Source organism: Lemur catta, chromosome 1 (genome assembly GCF_020740605.2).
Source record: "Lemur catta isolate mLemCat1 chromosome 1, mLemCat1.pri, whole genome shotgun sequence".
NCBI lineage: Eukaryota > Metazoa > Chordata > Mammalia > Primates > Lemuridae > Lemur > Lemur catta.
The window spans coordinates 34741083-34760584 of NC_059128.1; the positions used below are offsets into that span (position 1 = coordinate 34741083).

The following is a 19502-nucleotide window of genomic DNA, read 5'->3' on the forward strand; positions in this document are numbered from 1 at the left end:
TCCATTTCTCTCCTCTTTTTTGGCACTTAGGTCATTTTCCCTTCTCCGTGACAGATTACGGCTTTTGGGCTGTTGCTAACGATTCCGCACCTGCCCCTCGTTCGGAAAGCACAGCCGGGTTGTTAGCGGGGTTCCTGCCCCGCCCCAGCCTCGCGCAGCTCCGCCCCCGCCGCCTTCACCGTTTTCCACCGCACTCTCTCGGGTGTGCATTATTCAATCGCTTCCCCTACTCTTCGCGTCAAGTGCAACCTTTTCCGCCACTTTGGAGCGGTGGCCGGGCTCTCCGCTCGCCTCCCGCGCCAGGCAGCCCTCGGGGAAGCTCCCCGGTGCGGCCGCACGCGCCCCCGCGCGCCAAGCGCAGCCCGGGTCACAGGGGCCGTTGCGGGCGCCCCCGGCGCTCCGACTCCATCTGGCTCCGCGTGTGGGCAGGGCGGGCGCTCCAAGCGCCAGTGTGAAGGCTTCAGGCGCCGAAGCCCGGAGGGGGGCGGTAGCAGCGTCAGGTGGCTGCTCTGCGTCCTCGCGCGCCACCCAGTCAGTCCCTGCTCGGCGCTCCGCCGCGGCTGGAGCGGGAGCCGCGTCCGCGCGAGCAACCCGGGCCCGGGACCCGGGCGGGAGCAGCGGAGATGTGAGCCCTCCGACTGCCCACTTACCCTCTCTGGCACCCAGTCCACGGCCCGCATTGGACAGCGAGCGCTGGCCGCGATCTCCGCGGAGAGGGGAGCGACCGCCGGGCGCACAGCCCCGCAGAAGTTGGGCTGCGCGAGGGGGGTGGGCGCGGAGACCCGGCGCGGACGGCGCAGTGAAGTGTCTCCGTCGGGGCTGCAGGGCGCTGGGAGACGGGGCTTGAGTTCGCTCTTCCGCCCCCTCGGCCCCGGGGCGCGGGGCAGGGGGAGAAATGCTGAGCCCGCGCCCAAGCGACCGCCGCCGCGGTAGCAGCCTCGGCATCAGCACCGGCGGGACAGCGACGGCGGGGGCGGCGCAGGCGCACTGTGCCCCGCGGAGCCTGCAGTTCCCGAGCCCCGTGTGCTGCACCGCCACAGTCTGGGCAGCGGCGGCCGGGGGAGCGCTACTACCATGAACTGCCTGGTCCTCCTCCCCAGAGCTGCTCATCCGCGTCGGGCTGGAGACACAGTCAGGGGACCCCGCCGCCGCCGCCGCGCCCCCTCTTCTTTCGGCTCAGTCTTCTCCTCCACCTTTTCCTCCTCTTCCTCCACCTTCTCTTCCTGCAGCCCCCCCTCCCCCGCCGCGGATCCTGGCCGCCGCTCTCTAGACCCAGGATGCCGGGGGGCAAGAGAGGGCTGGTGGCACCGCAGAACACATTTCTGGAGAACATCGTCAGGCGCTCCAGTGGTAAGGAGAGTTGCAGTTCAGAACACCCCCACCTCCATCCCGCCCACGCGCGCCCCCATCCTCCCCGTCCCATCCCTCTCCCAAAGGGGGGGAGGCGGATGCAAGCAGTCCTACCTGGTGGCTTCAGTTACCACTTGGACCTGATTTGGGGTTGGGGGTGGGAATGAGGGGGTGGAGGAAAGTTAGTTGCGTCCCCTTCCTAGGAGACATACTCACCCCTCCCACCTGTCCAGAGCCCAGAACGGGAGGAAGGAAAGGGGTTGGGTAGGGTATAGGTACATCCTGAGAATAGAGTTGAGTTTCTGAGTTTCGCTTTGATGAGGGATATCTTTCTTGTCCATCCTTCTCCCACATTTTTTTTCCGAGTAGGCTGCACGGACTGACCAAATTCTCAGAGTTAATCTCAGTGGGTTTCCCTCAAGTTGGGAATGGCTGAGAAAGTGGCTACTTAAAAAGATTTAAGTCTCTGGAAAGGCTTTTGGCCCTAATGGGCCCCGTGGAAAAGTGCCTTGTGCTGGGGAGAGTAGTTGGAGTCAAACCTAAAAAAGAGAGTACTTGAAAAATGGGAAAGCAATTATTATGGTCAAAATTGTGTTTAAAGTTTCTTTTTCTTATATTTTCATTGTGCATTGATCTATATGATATATTTCATTTGACTTAACCTCGAGAGATGTAGAAGTGAAGCAGTAGCTTCTGTGCTTTAAATGCTACTGGAGAAAGCATTTAAAAAATGCCATTCTACCTTGCTACTTTTCTTGCTTTAAAGTGTTCTTAAATACTATCCATTTATGCATTCATTTCCTACAAGATATTCTAGATGGAAATGCTATATATTTCACATTTTAAGACCTCATAAACTTTGCATTTTATTGAAAATCTTCTAGTTTTTAATTCTTTTATATAATTTTAAACTTAATAAGCAAGATATGTTGAGTACCCTTTCAAGTTTTTCCTTCAGAGGCCTGTTATTTTATTTTGAGATCTCTTTCTTGGAGAATTATGAGAAAGATATTTCTGCATATGGAGTACAGTACAGCTCGGACAAAAGCAATGGAAATACTCTATGCAATTCCATAATGCATTGTTTATTCATTGATTCATTGAAACAATATTTATTTGGGTGCCTTATACCGCAGACACTTTGTGGGTCCTTTGGATAAAAAAATGATTAAAACACTTCCCTTGTTCTTAAGAAGCTCTCTGCCTAGTGGGCAAGATAGAGACACTCAAATGCTAAATAAATACAATGATGCTTTCCCTGAGTTGGTAGATTAGATTATACTGATTCTTAGATTAAGATCTCTACAACTAGGCTTGCGAATATTTCCTCTGATTTTGGGGCTAAATGTATTTAGGTGTCCCAAAGTATTTTTCCTAAATCTATGACTTGGTGTTTAGTTTTAATTTGAGGTTTCTGACTTTATTTTTTCCACTTTGGCCAATACCTGATATTACACAAGTCTAAAGCAGCAGTGTTATATTTGGGTTGATAAAATAGCTAATAGGATCTGGCTTAGTATTCTATTTAATATCTATAATATTTTTAGTTAGTGTGATTTCATATGTGTTTTCGATGTTTAAGATAATATAAATTCATAACGGTAGGCAGTTTCTATATTTATGCATTATCTTCTTTTATTAATATTGTAGTAGACCTAGAATACAAGGGGATGTTACTGTTAAAACAGAGTTTGGGGGAACTTAAGGGTTATCGGAATCAGCTGTTTAAGGTATAGGATTCTTATTTCAGTTTTCTCATCCTCTTGGGTTATTTCAACTCCACGCAATTTGGTCTGGGAGAGGACTTTTCAGAGAAGGCCTTAAAAAATAAAGCTCGAAGTCTCTCCTTTGCTGTGCTTGGTAAAGAGAAAGGAGATGAGAATTCCTTGACTAAAGTTTACTAATATGGCAGCTTTAGTTGAAACTTCTTATACAGACTGGAACTATGAGCCAGGTTTTAGAATATTTTTAATTTTAGATACACTGTGAAATGAAGATTTACCTTATGTGCCTTAGACATGTCTGTTTCTGTTGCTTCCTTTGACATCTACCATCCAAATTAATGAATATTTAATCATTTTTACATTTCATGTTCATAATTGTTTCATTGGTTTAATGTTTCTTCCTGTGGATAATACGAAGTGAAAATGAAAATTTATGTTTTGGCACTTTTAAATGCCACTTCTAATTGCCTATGGCCAACTTGGAATACCACTACTTAAAACCCCCGAGCTTTGTTTGAAATGTGTTAGATAGTTGAAGTAAGTATATGCATATGCGTATGTAATAAATACTGCAATGTCTCAGTGACTCTTTTGCCGGAAGAACCTCAGAAATTGAGAATTACAGTAATAAATTGGTCCACATATTCATGCAGGGGTGTCCCATAATTGTCATTTCTATATGATTTGGCAGAAAAATAAGAAAAATTTATCCTGAGAAATTGTTAATCGAGACTAACAGAAAATTTCCTTCAGGATTCTCACAGATGGATCAGGTTTGTCCAATCGAAGATTTCATTAACTTAGCAACACTGCAAGTCAAGTACTAGCAGACCTTTAGTAGGACAAGAAAGAAAAGGATCTAGCACTCTCAATCTACTTAAGAACTGAAGAACAAGAGGCTGGGATTGTCTGTTTATCTATACCTCAAGAAAAGCTTCTCTTTCTAATGCAACATCATTTTCTTCTTATGAAAAGATCAGATCTTATAGTGAGAGTCAGACAAAATATTAATAGAAATACTTATAGAGAGATGCACAGATAATATAGAAACACGCAGATAAACACTCAAATGGTCAGGCATCCACCCATCTAAAAAGATGAATTCCTTATTTTGCCTGTTTTGAGATTTGGCTATGAAGTGTGCGTGTATCCACCCTGCAGACACAGAGGAGACAAACTCTCTTTCTCACACAAAGAGCAAAAGAGAGATGTAAAAAAAACATCAAAACCCCAGAAACACAGATACACATACATGTACCCCCCCCACACAGAGTAGACATGAAACGGAACGGGCACAAAGAGAAAACATGAGGAATTTATTTGTCCATGGTTATTGCTAATGAATTGAAATCTCAGCCGGTTAGAAATCCATCAGAACATTTTTTCATGATGTGGAACAAAAGAGCAAGAAGTGTGGCATTTTTGAGTATAGCTTCTAAACCTGAGGATTTCCTAATAAAGTTCCAAACTTCTCAGGTGCAATTTCCCAGAATAACAGTGCCATATTCTGTGCCCCAGAGTAGTGACTGTAGCCTATATGCTGTTACTTGACACCTTGGATTTTTATTTTCCTTATATAAGTGACTCAGTCTGTTAGGGGAAAACATTGCAAGTTGTTACTGGTGATTCAAAGTCTATAAAATAAAATAATGAGGGCCATTGAGTAGGATGGATACCTACATACTTTATAGCTAAATCTCAAAAGAAGTAAGGAATTCCTCTTTTCAGTTTTAGGGTAAAAGACAAGATCATTTTTAGACAAAAGGAATTACAGTAATTCCTATCGTGATTCTAGTACAGAAAGCACATTATTACTCCAAGAAGTTGTAAAGATCAGCAGTATAAATGCAATAGAAATGTTTAGGTAAATTTTTGGCTAGTAGGATCAAAATAAATTAAGACGGGAAGGTTTGGGGACTTTGTGGTGAGTTTATTACATCTGAGCAATGTCTTCTAAAGGGCCCTGCCCCAGGGGTTTACTGACTAGATTTGTGTCTAGAATGTTATTAGGATGTGTTCCTTTATTGAAATTTCAGTTATTTATGGGAGCCATTATCAATATAAATTGGGCTGTAAGGAGCAGTAAACTTGTGGGTAGAGGTTAAGTACCTGAAAGAAAGCCACTGTTTTTAGGACTTTTAGGGGGAATTTTAAATTCAAAAGACAAAAAAAATTCAAAGACCTTCAATCTGATTATCTCTTTGGGCAGCAGGTTTTGTTTATATATTGTTTTCAATTCCTTAACAAATAGAAGTGATCGGTTTGGGTGACAGTAAACTAGGTTACTATTTTGAAAAATTATAGCTACAAATTAATGTCTTTTTCTTAGAAATTATGATTTAATATTTTATGCACTATGAAAAATTGGAAGTATGCTTTTAGTTTTGTGGAAAAGTAGAAGTGTTTTTCTCTTTGGAGAAAAAAGCGATTCAGGAAAGAAGAAAACAGAGAAGGTAGTATTTTATAAACCACTTACCTTTCAAGAGGGATAAGCTCAAGATCCTCAATTTCCATTTTGCTTCAGATAGCTAGGTCACAGGCACTTTCTTTACTCAGCCATCTCTTGTCAAAAAATTCAAAATTATTTTCGTGCTGTAACTGATATTTGTAAGAATTGAGGTCTTAAAAGAAACCTATAGGAGAGGAAATAGAGAACTAGTGATCTAAAAATGAAACAGAAAAGGAATAATAACCATTAAGTATGATCCAATTTCAAAGAAATAGCGGAAAACAAATGGCCTTTTTTTGTTGTTGTTATGAAGTTGTTGACATTTTTTCTTGAAAGGTATTATTTAGCACCAAAGATACTATTCAGGAAATATTGATAAAACCACATAGTGTTTTGAAGCATTGGTTTACTCAGGTCTTAAAATATACCACTTTAATATTTAAAATATCGAAGAGATTGAAATTATACTGACCACTTCCTAAATGATATTTATAAATAAGCCACAGGATCGTCTCTTGCTTTAGACTCCACAGTGCCTCATATAACAAATGCAGCACGTTGCTCACTAGAGAAGCTGCTTATTCCAAGACACTATTGTCTTCCCTAGAAATTTTCCTCTTTGTCTACTTTAGCTTTATTCCAGAAATAGGATGTGTAAGAAATCCATCTACCTAGCCATCTTTTAACTTACCTACTAAAAGAACCATATAAAAACACTAATTTTAAATAGATGGGAGTAGTTATGATTATTTTATATGACGGTGATTGAGTAGATTTCCTGAAGAAGCCCTTTAGCTTAGTCAGTGCTTATTTTTTACTTTCCCTGTGAATAACAGTTGTTTCTTAGCTTGGAAGAACAATGCTTCCATAGTCTCCAGAGTGTAGTAGCCTAGGAAAAGGTTGTACTGTTCACCAAAGTTCTGTAGTTAGTATTTACCACAAGAGGTCACTATAGGTTCTATCACAGGTGAACCAAGTAGTTAGTATCTTTCTTTCTTTTTCTGTTCCTTCCCCCACTCCCCAAATTTGTTTGGGGGTCAGTATGGTTTGCTGTTGCTCTTGGGGAAAAAATATCTAAAATATAAGACATACAGGAAAGTTAAATGAAGAAATATTTTTATTATTTTAATTACAATTTATTTTAGTCAACAGTGATCAATTTTATGAGTACATAAATGATATTAAAAATAGCTTTTGTAAAGAAATAAATTCAAATACTTTTTAGACTAATAGAGCACTTATTTTAGCAGATAAAATTTGATTGTAACACACAGTTTCAGTGTTGTGGCAACTACACAGCGTATGATTTTGCAGAAAAATGCCATGTTCATAATGGCATCCTACTAGGAAGATGACTATATATTTCCTATTTCAACAACTTATATTAAATTGGTGCAGTAGAATTAGTTCACAACAGTGATTTAATTTTATTGAAAGAGTTCACAGATTTATAGTTACTTCCCCAGGGTATTATGCGGTTCTAGTATTTTGATGTTACTTAAATTTTAAAAATAAAATACAAAGCTAAAACAAATTATCTTCAAAGTTCTCCAAATTATTAAACTCCAAAAGGCGTGATTGAGGATATACCTATTTTAAGAGGTTTTTTTCCTGTCAGTCAGCAAGTCTGAATCTTGATTTTAGGGATTTATTTTTCTTTTTGGTTGGGTTAGAAACCATATAGTGAGGCATGCTTTGAAATGTCCCACACGAAATTAATTTTAAGGGGAAAAATTAAAATATGCCATAGAGTACTTTTATAAATAAAAGAGGCATGTCATAAAATCAAATAAACATAAATAACAAGTGACAATCCAAAATAAATGGCAATTATTGTAGAAATTGAGGCCAAAGATAGTATTGATGTGCTCTAAGTAATGGACATTTATTAAACATGTTCTTTTACCAATAACAGAGTAGAATTAAAAAAAAATCCTCAGCATGTTCCACTAAATATTCTAGCTTAATAATACACGGCATGACTCCCTTTTATAATTTGAGAACAATTAAAAATCATTTCAATATTCTTTTTTTTTTTTTGTGACAGAGTCTCGCTTTGTTGCCCGGGCTAGAGTGAGTGCCATGGCATCAGCCTAGCTCACAGCAACCTCAAACTCCTGGGCTTAAGCGATCCTACTGCCTCAGCCTCCCGAGTAGCTGGGACTACAGGCATGCGCCACCATGCCCAGCTAATTTTTTCTATATATATTTTTAGCTGTCCAAATCATTTCTTTCTATTTTTGGTAGAGACGGGGTCTCACTCTTGCTCAGGCTGGTCTCGAACTCCTGACCTCGAGCAATCCACCCGTCTCGGCCTCCCAGAATGCCAGGATTACAGGCGTGAGCCACCGCGCCCGGCCTTAAATATTCTTATTTTATAGACTATATTATATAAGTTAGTATTGGAAAGGCTAAGTCCTGAAAGATAATTGATCAAATGGAGACAGTTGTAATTATTTTCACATAAATTATTTTATTATTTTATGTGTGGCCACTGTTACCTAATAAAAAGGTTGTGAAAATTTTGATATATGAACTAAACTCCTTGAGGATGTCAGTCAGACCTTACAAATACTTGTATATCCTCCACTGTGCACAGCACATAGCTTCAAGTACTAGTTGAATAAATGCTTTTCGATTTTGTCTCCTAAGTAAGCAAGTTCATAACTGATTTTTTTCTGAACCAATGCTGATTAAATCAATTAAGTGAGATTGTATAAGTAATTACATAGTTAAAAATATTTAGTCAGTGCATATATCTGAAAACAGAAACCACACATACTGTACAGGGAGAGTCAGGTGGTACTCACGAGAGCGGAACATGAGTGGGGTCCCACGCTCATCTCCTCTTCTAACTTGATGTACAGCTGAAATATTTTCTACCATTTTTGTTTGAATCTCCAAGGGTTAAAAAAAGCTGGACTATTTTATACAAGAAAGAACAGTTTACAAATTTGTAGATTCTAATTAAATTATTATTATTGTTTTTAACAATTTTGCAGTTAGGAGTTATTGATGGTGGGTTTTATCCCTGGGAATCGATCCTTACCAGCTTAGGTATCTTCTGAGTGAGTTTGCCTTGTGGGGGCAGCTTACAGTCCTGTGCAGTATCCGGCAGAAGAGGAAAAATGGGTTTTAGTTTTTAGAGACTACAGGGCCAGCCTCAGATTGTCAGATTTAACTAAACATTGAAGAACTCACTTGGACTGAGGGGAAAAGTTAACCTTTGTCCCATTCTTTTCTGTAAGCCTTTTTTTTGGTCTGTTGGCATCTTTTTTTATTTGGGGCAAATTAAAGCACAAATGAGTTTATTTTCATGTATTTACAGCATTGGAAGAATAGAGGAATTCTACAATGGAATTTAAATAGTCTCAGAATAAAGTCCCCTAAAAACAACTCTTACCCTTCTGCATTACCTCTTTGTCCTTTCTAGTTAGGTATTCATTAATGCAACAAAATCTTATTGAGTGTACTACTGTGTACTAGGCACTGGCCTAGCACTGGGGATGCATAATGAACATAGTGACAAAAGTAATATTTCTCCTGTTTTTCTATAAGGGACAGCATATTGGTTAGGCTTTGAAGTCCTGCATTAGAGCCTGGCTCTGATGCTTACTAGCTCTGTGACTGACTTAACATACTTTTACCTAGTTTTTTTCATCTGTAAAATACAAGTAACAGTAGTACCCTATGGGGTTAGAGTGAGGATTTTTTTTTTTTTTTTTTTGAGACAAAGTCTCACTCTGTTGCCTGGGCTAGAGTGCTGTGGCGTCAGCCTAGCTCACAGCAACCTCAAACCCCTGGGCTCAAGTGATACTCCTGCCTCAGCCTCCCAAGTAGCTGGGACTACCAGCGTGCGCCACCATGCCTGGGTAATTTTTTCTCTCTCTATTTTTAGTTGTCCATATAATTTTTTTCTATTTTTAGTAGAGATGGGGTCTCGTTCTTGCTCAGGCTGTAGAGTGAGGATTAAGTGAGGTAATTATGTGCAAGGTGCAGAGAACAGTGTCAGGCACAAATAAGCATCATAACAGTGTTGTTAGTTATTATTATCATTTAGTTGTTTAAATCTTTGAATGCACCATCTGTAGTTGCCTTTAATTCTTAGTCACCATTTCCTTCTGCACCTCTTTTCAACTAATTTCTGTCTACTCCATAATGTTGAAACTTTCTAGAAAATTACATCCTTCTTGTAAATCCCCAGGCCTTTGTCCATATTTTTCTGGCTTTGTGGGTTTGAAACTGTACTTCCCTACCCTCTCCCCCAGTTCATCTTTTAGCGTTCGTGACATTACGTGTTCTCCTGCCCTTTTTCCTAGGTTCCCTTTTTTTTCCCTCTACCCTTCTGTCTCCTCCCTTCTCCCCCTTCCCATCCCTTTCCCTTTCTCTGCTAAAGAATAAATAGTCACACAGGTTCTCCCTTCAACTAACTTTCTTACATCTTCATTCTACCTTTCAGAGCAAGCCTGTCCTCTGTCATAATTTAAACTTTATCTTCTATGTGCTCCAGTCCTGTGTTTCCAATGGTATATAGAATTTCTCTTCTTGTAGTTCTCGTAAGTCATCGAAAACTCTGTGTGGCCAGAATTGAATTTATTTTTTTTTGGCCTCAAACACATTGACCTTTTCTTTGGTATTTCCCTATTTGTGTTAAAGGTATCTTTAGTATTTTCATCTTTTCATCTAGAAATGTCAGGGTCATCTTTGACTTCTCACTCAGTATGACATTAGTCTTACTACCCTATCAGATTATCAATCCTTAGGGGAAAGAATTTTGCCAGCTACTTCTTTTGTACCTCCTATAAATGTGCAGAGTAAGTGAATTCATGCCCATACACTATACTGACTCATCTCAAGGCATGGATGTGACCATGCTGACATCATATGCAGCAGATGTATTAATAATTAATACAGAATAATTAATAATTGTGTATTCATAATACATAACTATGAGGGACCAAAGAAAGAATGACAGGTTGAAAGAAAAGAGTTGCCCCATTAACTGAGCTCAGAAACAAAAGGTCTGCAAGAGTGAGGAATGAAACGTGTGATATGTTTCCCTTGTTTATTCCTAAGGCAAGCTCTGCCTTTACTAGAGCAACTGTCATCAGGATAACTGGTAGTCTTTCTGGAACTCTGTGGGGCGTTTCCTAGGGTTGGAGAGCAGAGGCTCTCAATTGCTGTCTGAGGCACAATGGTGGAGAGAGCAAAGCATTGAGTTCTTGAGGACACGACTCCTGTGTAGGTAGCCCTTACCCCTGGAGACACGCTGAAGCTCTCCAGGAAGATGACACTATCTTGCATGGTTGCTGGAAAGATTCAAGGGAGCCACGAGTGTAGTGGATCTCACACTGTGCTTCATGATAGTGAGGGTGTAATAAATACTCACCTTTTCATATTTTCTCTAGATAAGGTAAGGGAGGGGAGATTTTCTTTTTTCTCTTTCGAACCTGAAGAAAGCAAAGTATTAAGTAGTTGAGAATTTCCTAAGTCATAAACTGGTAGATCTGAGCGTAAAAGCATTTGGGCTCACTTATTTGGAGAAAAAACCAAAACCCACTCTTTGTCCAAACCCCTCCCTGACAATAAAAACCCTACTATTTAGAACATCAGTTCTGTTTACCTTAGTATGTTGCAGTTCTTGGAGATGCCAAGGAATAAAGCAGAGATGTCAGCTTCTTTTTGTAACTGGCCCAGTGAAATCTGGCCAAAAGGAGAGAAATGAATTAAATTTGTAGATCTGTATCTTTCTTTGAACAATTAGCTCTTGTTGCTTAGATAGTAGAAATAAAAAAAATAGGACAAAGCTTTAGAAAATTAATTGGATTGTAAATGCATTCAGAAAAGCCTGCCTTCTGTTTTTCTATCACATGTGCAGGTTAGGCCAGTCTTTTAATTGAAGTTTTTCGTTAGTTCTCTTGCCATTAGTGCTTAATTACCTAAGAAAGTTAACTTCAAAGAAAATATATATTCCCTCCAGAAAAGATGCAGTTCGTTTGCAAAAGTTTTATTTGCAGGATTTAAAATGATGCTTGAACATTAACTATGTAATACTTTTTTCCCCCTGATGAACACATCTCAACTGATTTAGCTTTTATTCCCCAAGAATATATGATTAGTGTAATGGCTTCAGGTATTTTAAAAAATTTCATTGTAATAAAATTCAGTAAAAGTTTGTCATTATAACAGGGTGAACATTTTTTGTTGTATTATGAGAATATAAATCAAAGAGGGCATTATTGCAGTTATATTTTGCTTCTAATGATTCTTGCCAGTTTACTTCTTAGAAACCCATTTTGTCATGAGCAAAACACCAACTATTAAAAGTAGAAACTTTGAATTGTTGAACTTTTTTTTGGTGGAGAAATATTTTCTGTAAATTTCAGAAATACATGTTAAACTATCTCATGTATTCTGAACCACTTTGGTATAGATGGAAAAATGATGAAGTTAATGCCATCAAAGAAACACAGAAACTTAAAAATGTAGCTTTGATCTTGAAGGAGATGGAAAGTGGAGGCATATTTTTATCTTTGATGACAGCTGAACAAGTTTGAATAAATTAACAGATATTTTTTGCATATTTCAAACTCCTACAGTGATGGTCTGCTTAATATTGCCAATATTATTATATAATAATTAGTGTCATTGTGGAAGGTACAAAGTGTGTGTGTCTATACGCTTGTTATATTGCTAGAAAGGATTGTTTTAGGATAAAAGTGTGTTTTGCCAGGACATGAAAGAGACCAGCCTTACTTTCTATTATTGACATAGAGTTGAGCAATGCACACACCGCAAATCAACATTGTGAATGTGGGCATGACAAGTAAATTATTTATGCTTTTGTTTAGCCATTTGTACCAAGATTTTATTTAACCCAAATAAAATGTGTTATATATGCTTCAGGGATTGTTCTGCTCTTACTGTGCTGTGAAACTTAAATATATCTATAGATATCACTCACCCAGAAGAAAAGTTTAAAAAATAATATAGAGTCTGTGATTTAAATTCACAGTTTTTCAGATGCCATTCAAAGTGCAGGGAAATCTGCTTGGGAACCACCTATCTATCTATCCATCTATCCAGTATTGTCAGTTCCTTGAAGAAATATATGTGTTGTGGTCCTTATCTACATTCTTGACAATGTCTGAGCATTGTTTTGTAATTATTTATTGAGTGTATGACTTTAAATAGGAATCAGAATTTTTTATATTTGATTTGGTCACTCAACCAATATTTGTGGGTATACAGTGAGGAACAGACATGGTTCCTGACCTCATGGAACTTAGAGTCTGGTAGGGGGGCCAGGCATTCAACAAACCCACATCCAATATGTAATTAGAATTTTGGTAAGCATTTTGCAGGACAAGGGGAGGCTGCTGTGATCCTGTGTAACAGACTAATTTTGATTGGGGGATAGTGTCAGGCAAGGCCTTTCTAAGGAAGTAGGGTTAAATTGATACCTAAAGTGAGAGGTAACAAGACAGTAAGTGGGAGGAAGCCTATTTCGGGCAAAGGGAAAACACGTGAATAGTCCTAAGGAGAGAAAGAGAAAATGAATGGCTAAGTTTGTGAAGCATAAAGACAGTGTAGCTGGAGTGCAGTGGGCACAAGAGTACGATGGGAGACAAGGGTGGAGAGACAGGGGCCTGATTATTCAGGGGAAGGCGTTTGCATTATGTTCTTAGTGCCATGGACAAATCTGGTCTCTAGTGGTTACTTGTTTGAGGGTTGTAGGGAGGAGACAGAGTGAGAGATCAGCCAGAAAACTGTAATAGTCCAGACCAGACATGGTGGTGGCTTGGCCTGGGATGGCAGCAGTGGAGATGCAGAGAAATGGGTGCATCTGACATGTTGGGTTGGTAGAATTATTAGGATGTAGTCATGAATTGATGGCATGAGTGAGGAGGTGTGAAGGATGACTCCCAGGGTTTTGGCTCAAGCATCTGGGTGTAGATGGAGGTAGGGAAGATTTCCTTGAGAGGGGGAAGGCTGGAAGAGGGCCATGCTTGCAGTGAAGCTCTAAAGACCACCTGCAGCATCACTTTGTCACCTACCTCACTTTTTCATTTCCTTGAAGAAAAGAAGAATGAAGCCAAAGGGAGCTTAGCTCCATGTAACTGTGTACAAGTGTGATTTCTACTTACGGAGAACAGAAAAGAGCTGCCATGGGCCAGGCAATTAGCTTGGATAGTCTGGCTGTTCTTGTGGATTAGAAACTTGGGCTTCAGATTTTAATAAGAGACTGATTCAGATGAGAAACAAAGTAAACTTTTGAATAACACCAAAATCCTGAACCAAACTTTATAGCAAATATTTGACAATCAGCATCATTGAAAAGGCCTCTCCAACCAATCCCTTTTTGGAAAAGTTAGTGATTGCTTCATGGATTTTATTGGGTTACTTTTAAGCTTCAAATCTCCCTTTTTGGTCATCTATTTTTGGAATATGTGTTCTTTAGCTCTTTGAATCAGAGGATTGTGGAGGGTGGGGTAATATTTGGAGCTGTGAACACCTGCGCTCTGATCCTTCCTCACTGGGGCCCTGGAGATCTGGAAAAGCAGCTCGAAACACCCTCAACTGGATTTCCGGGTTTCTGCCTGCACTTCACCTCTGCCAGAGGAGCTCTGTCCCAGGGTGTGAGGGCTTTCAGGATAACAGCCATGATTTGGGGTTGTGCTTCCCCAGAGTTAGAACTAAATGAGTACAATCAGAGGGAAAATCCAGCTGACTTTCCTCAGAGGCTCCCCTAGACTTTGGCAAAGCTATAAATTAGTGAAAGTGCTTTCTTCTTTTTGTGAAGTCTCCCTTCTCACCTCCACCCCCTGTCTTCTGTCTTCCTTATACTCTAGAATTCATTTATGTATCTTATCACTTCTTAAAATATCTGAAAACTTCTCCTGCTAGTGCTCTAAAAACTTCTAGGGTAATTTGCATAAAAAAGGTGAGAGAGAGAGAGAGGCTTAACCCCCAAAATGGTGTTTTACCATGTTTTTTTTTATATGTCTTTTTAAAAAGGATATTGTGTATATTTAAGGTATGCAACATGGTGTTTTGATATATATATACACACACACATAGTAAAATGATTACTGTAGTCAGGTGAATAAACCTGTCTACTTCGATAATTACATTTTTTATGTGGTGAGAGCTGAAATCGCTCAGCAACTTGTCAACATATAATGCACGTTATTAACTATAGTCTTCATGTTGTACATTAGATCTCTAGACTTACTCATCCTACATAACTGCAAATTTGTACCCTTTAACGTATTTCTCCCCATTTTCTTCCCCTCCCCACCACCATTGTTAACGTCCATGGAATTTCCGGGTCTGAGAATAGTATGGTTTTCATAAAAACAAAACAAGATAAAACAAACAAACAAACAAAGCCAGTATAATCACATTGGAGCAGCTCAGAGGAAAACATTTTTTCCTCAGAATTGCTTTAGAAAGGGAAGAAATATCCCGATGCTTTTATATTGTCTTTATTGACTGATGTAACCTCTCTTCTTCCAGAGATTTTTATCAGCCAGGATTATTGATCCCATGGTTTGTGTATGATCTCTTTTAGGAATGGGATTAATATGAGGTAGTATTAACCTACATGTAGTTATTTTCCTATTTGAAGAAATTGCTCTTCAAAGAGAAAATGCTTCCTTATTATAAAACAAACAAAACAAAACAAAACAAGCCCCAAAAGCTTTGACGACGGTTCAGAAATACAGTGATAAAATAGAAATTCTTAGACAGTGAGGCCTGGTTCTGTCTTTTCCTCCCACCAGTTCCCTTTCCCTACATTCAGCGAGTCCTTTAACTTTCCTGGTCTGCTTTTGCATCCATAAATGGAAGGAAAGGATGCAGAAGAGGGGTGTCTTCATGGACTTGGAAATCACCTGAGGGTCTTGTTAAAATGCAGGCTCTGATTCAGAAGGTCTGGGGTAGATCCCATATTCTATATTGCTAATAAACTCGCCGGTGATACTGGTCTGTACTTTGAGTAGCAAGGTACCAGATCAAAGTGTCCCAAACTTGGCTGAGCGTGAGACTTACCTCTATGGCTGTATTTTTATATTCTACTCTGAGGGAGTCAATTCAGTGCATCTGCATTAGAGTTTAGCAATCTCTATTTTTGACATCCGTGACAAGATTCTATTGCAGCAGCCAGCATTTAGGAATTATTGTACTAGATTAGTGCTGCTCCACCCTGGCTGCACACCTGAGAAGATTTAAAAATAAATACTGATGCCTGGCCAATTAAAACAGAATCTTTGGGGTGTGGGTGCTGAGATGAGTAACCCCTGTGCCCGTCGGCAATCTTTCTCCACCTCCGTCCCAAGCAAATGTACAGTCAAGATTGAGAAACATTGTTAATAATCCTTAGGGGGCCATTTTGAATTAAGGGTCCATGATTAGTTTTTAACCCCCTAATCCTTGTGGAAAAAGTGCTTGTTTTATTTCATATCCATCTCCGGAGGATACTGGATGGTCTTGAAAGGACGTAATGAGATGTTTTCAAGCCTTAGCCCCTTGTCGAGATGCATCCAAGAATCTGCTCATGTGTGGAATTGTAGCTTTTAAAAGCCAACCTCCTGGGTGGGGGTAACCCCTGACTCTCAGGCACCTCAGACAGGACCATATTGTGTATTTGACCCATTTGGACATGAAATGTTTGTAAACATCTTCGAAGACTGAAACAGTCTGGATCCCAAGGAGAGTTCAATTTTCCAGAATTCATGGCTCAACGTGTTCTAAGAGCTGTGATGACAAACCAGAACTGATTTCCCTGTCAAGATTGCTTGGTAAGGATGATGATGGTATCTGAGAATTCTGGGCAATTTCGTTAATGGCTTCATGCTTCCAAAATGTCTGGACTGTCTCACTTTCTAAATGTGCAACTCATCTGCTTTGCAGAGAAGTTATTCCTCTGTAATAATATTGCTTTTCCCCACTATGTTTTAAAGCTAAAGAAAATTAAAATTTTCTGGGGAAGCAATTTTAATTAATTTGCTATCCTTTTCTTAGTATTTATTAATGTCAGATTTTTAATTTGTTGAAACAAGAATTTTTGTGACTACAGGGAAATGGAGCAGAAACATAACAAATAGAAAATTTTCCAAAAAACGTCCTGAATAGTTTATTTAATGCTCAGCAATTTCTAATTTAGCCTTAAATCTTTTTTTTTTTTTAAATTCTGTCCCTTCCTTATTTCTTTTCAATATTTTATTTTGTAGTTTAGCTCTCAGTGATAAATATAATTTTATAGGTTTTGGTTTGCAGGGTCAACATTTCTAAGTTTCTTTCTAGTTTCTTTGCATATGCACACATACCCTTGCACACACATTGCAAGCTCTATGAAACAGTTGTAAGAAAATCTTGTACATGACAAACAACAGTAGTTTATAAAGACTTTGCTCACACTGCTGTATTTAATCTCCATAACTACCCAGCATAGTGGGTAATCACTATCACCAGTTGGTGTGTGAGGAAACCAGTAAAACTCCCCAGATTTTTCACAGTAACTCTCTTAATAGTATTGAGAAGGGATCCAAGGGCTGGGAGAATATCTGGGGACAGGGCTTTTTGTGGTATTTTGATTGTTATGAACATTTACCAGTTGATGACTTTTTATATGAAGGGCCTCGCACTATGGCTAATTTACTCAACTATGGTTTTATAAAACATTCAGAAATGCTAGAAGTGCTTCTTATGTTTGTCCACCATAAACCCAGAGTGAATATTGCTAACATGTAATTTTTAAGGCCTCGAGGTAAGGGATGGTGAGTACACAGTCCAGTTACTTCACTCTTTGATGGTCTAAATCGTGGGACTGAAACTTGAAACATAAAGATGAACTGAAAGCATATTTCCTAGACTATTTGTTTTAAAACTTTAAGTTGGTTTTGAGGAGCTCTCTTAGTTGTTAGGTCTAACTGAATATGTGAGCAAATACTCTAGTGTGTACTTGGCAAATACCTGAATTGTCCATATGCTGTGTTACTGGTTAAAATCAAGTAGATATTTTGAAAAATGGGGTTGAAGAAAGGCAAAGTCTCAACTACCCACTTTTGATTCTAACTTCTGTATTCTTTTCCCTAAACAACTCTGCTTCCAAGCTAACGGGAGGAATTAGGCCTCCCTAGCAGTGAGTTGCTTTAGGACTTTCGCTTCATTCCCAGTCTTCTTACTTTTCCTTCCAAAGCAAAGAAGAGACATGATTTCGCCCAGAAACTAGAGTTTGAATTTGCAATGATCTCAGCCCAAAATTAGAATATAGGGAATGTGTGTTCTAGTTGCTGCTTCTGACCCTGGGAATCTGGGCTTTGTGAGTCTCTGACTTACTGCCCGATGAGTGATCAGTAAAAGAGGAAACGGAGTTGTTTTCCTGATTAGAGATTGTGGCATGTACTGCATTGGGCCCCGTGCCAGCACTGAGGAGGGGCTCCACCAAGGTTGCTTTTGTTATTCATTTTGCTATTATGTAGAGTTACTGGAGTAGAAGTGAAATAATATGTCAACAACAAATGAGTAGTGATAGCCGGACCTTGTTGAGCTGGAGTCTTAACTGTGCCATTGTAGAGCTATTGAAAGTGGAATGATGGGGCAGGGAAATGTTTTTAATGGCAGAGTTAACTAGGAACAGTTAAGAGCGCCTGATCAAAACTCTAGCAAATGTCTTGAAAACAAGTCTGTTTTTGAGAGGGGAAGGTCTGCAAAGCCTTTGCAGGGTTGTTTAAAGCATGTTTTTAAAACCAGGAGAAGCAACTCTTCACTGGGGTGTGAAATTGATTTAAAGGGAGGGCTTTGACTAATAGACTCAAAATTGAAATAAAATAGAAAAAAGTAGATTACATCTCATGTAGTAAGTGTAGTCTGAGAATTTTTTTCAGTTGTGTGTTTGTGTGTTTAAGTACATGTCTGCACATGTGTAGATACACTTTGCGTCACTGTGTAAAATTTATTTTTTACTATGAGCTTCAGTAAAAAAAGTTTTAAAAAGACTGGTTTGATAGATAGCTTCTGGGGGAAAGAAGGCCTGCCTCGACAAGCCCTTTAATGTTTATGGTCTTTTTAAAAAAGCCCTTGGGATCCTCTTTCCTGGGATACTGGCAATTTCTTCAGTCAATAAGTAACTACTATATGGCAATTCTTTTTCAAGTTTATTTTTTAAATTGACAAGTAAAAATGGTATATATTTGTGGTACAACATGATGTTTTGATAGATGTATGCATTGTATTAATAGAATGGCTAAATCAAGCTATTTTGCATATGCATTATCTCACATATTTATTTTTTGCAGTGAGAACACTTAAAATCTGCTCCTTTAGAGATTCTTAAATATGCGATATATTGCTGTTAACTATAGTCACCATGATGTATAGATCACTTGAGCTTATTTCTTCTAACTGAATTTTGTGTCCTTTGACCAATATCTCTCCAATGCACCCACCTTCCAGCCTCTGGTAGCCACCCTTTTTCTCTCTGTGTCTTTGAATTTGACTGTTTTACACTGCACGTGTATGTGCAATCATATGGTATTTGTCTTTCTGTACCTGGCTTATTTCACTTACCATAATGTCCTCCAGGTTCATCTATGCTGTCACAAATGACAGGATTTCCTTCTTTTTTAAAGGCTGCAAAATATTCCATTGGATATATATACCACATTTTCTTTATCCATTCATCTATTGATAAGCAATTAGGTTGATTCCATATGTTGACTGTTGTGAATGGTGCTGCAGTGAATATGGAAGTACACACATCTCTTCAACATACTGATTTCATTTCCTGTGGAGATATACCCAGTATTGGGATGGGTGGATTATATGGTGGTTCTTTTTTTAATTTTTTGAGGAACCTCATTACTGTCTTCCATAATGGCTGTATTAATTTACATTCCCACTAAATGTGTACCAATGTTCCCTTTTCTCAGCACCCTGGCCAGCACTCCTTATCTTTTGTCCTTTTGATAATAGCT

At 39.3% G+C, this 19502-nt stretch overlaps 1 protein-coding gene across 2 annotated transcripts in view; it reads left to right on the top strand.

Annotated features, from left to right (window-relative positions):
• The first annotated feature begins 1231 nt into the window (after positions 1 to 1231).
• Positions 1232 to 19502, top strand: part of KCNH5 (potassium voltage-gated channel subfamily H member 5) — a 264043-nt gene continuing 245772 nt past the window's right edge. Inside the window, exon 1 of one of the 2 annotated variants that reach the window (XM_045554834.1) lies at positions 1232 to 1350. In XM_045554834.1, the coding sequence (XP_045410790.1) occupies positions 1278 to 1350 (73 nt within the window). In that variant the 5' untranslated portion in view covers positions 1232 to 1277. The remainder of the gene's footprint in view (positions 1351 to 19502) is intronic. The other variant, XM_045554843.1, reaches the window with a different exon arrangement.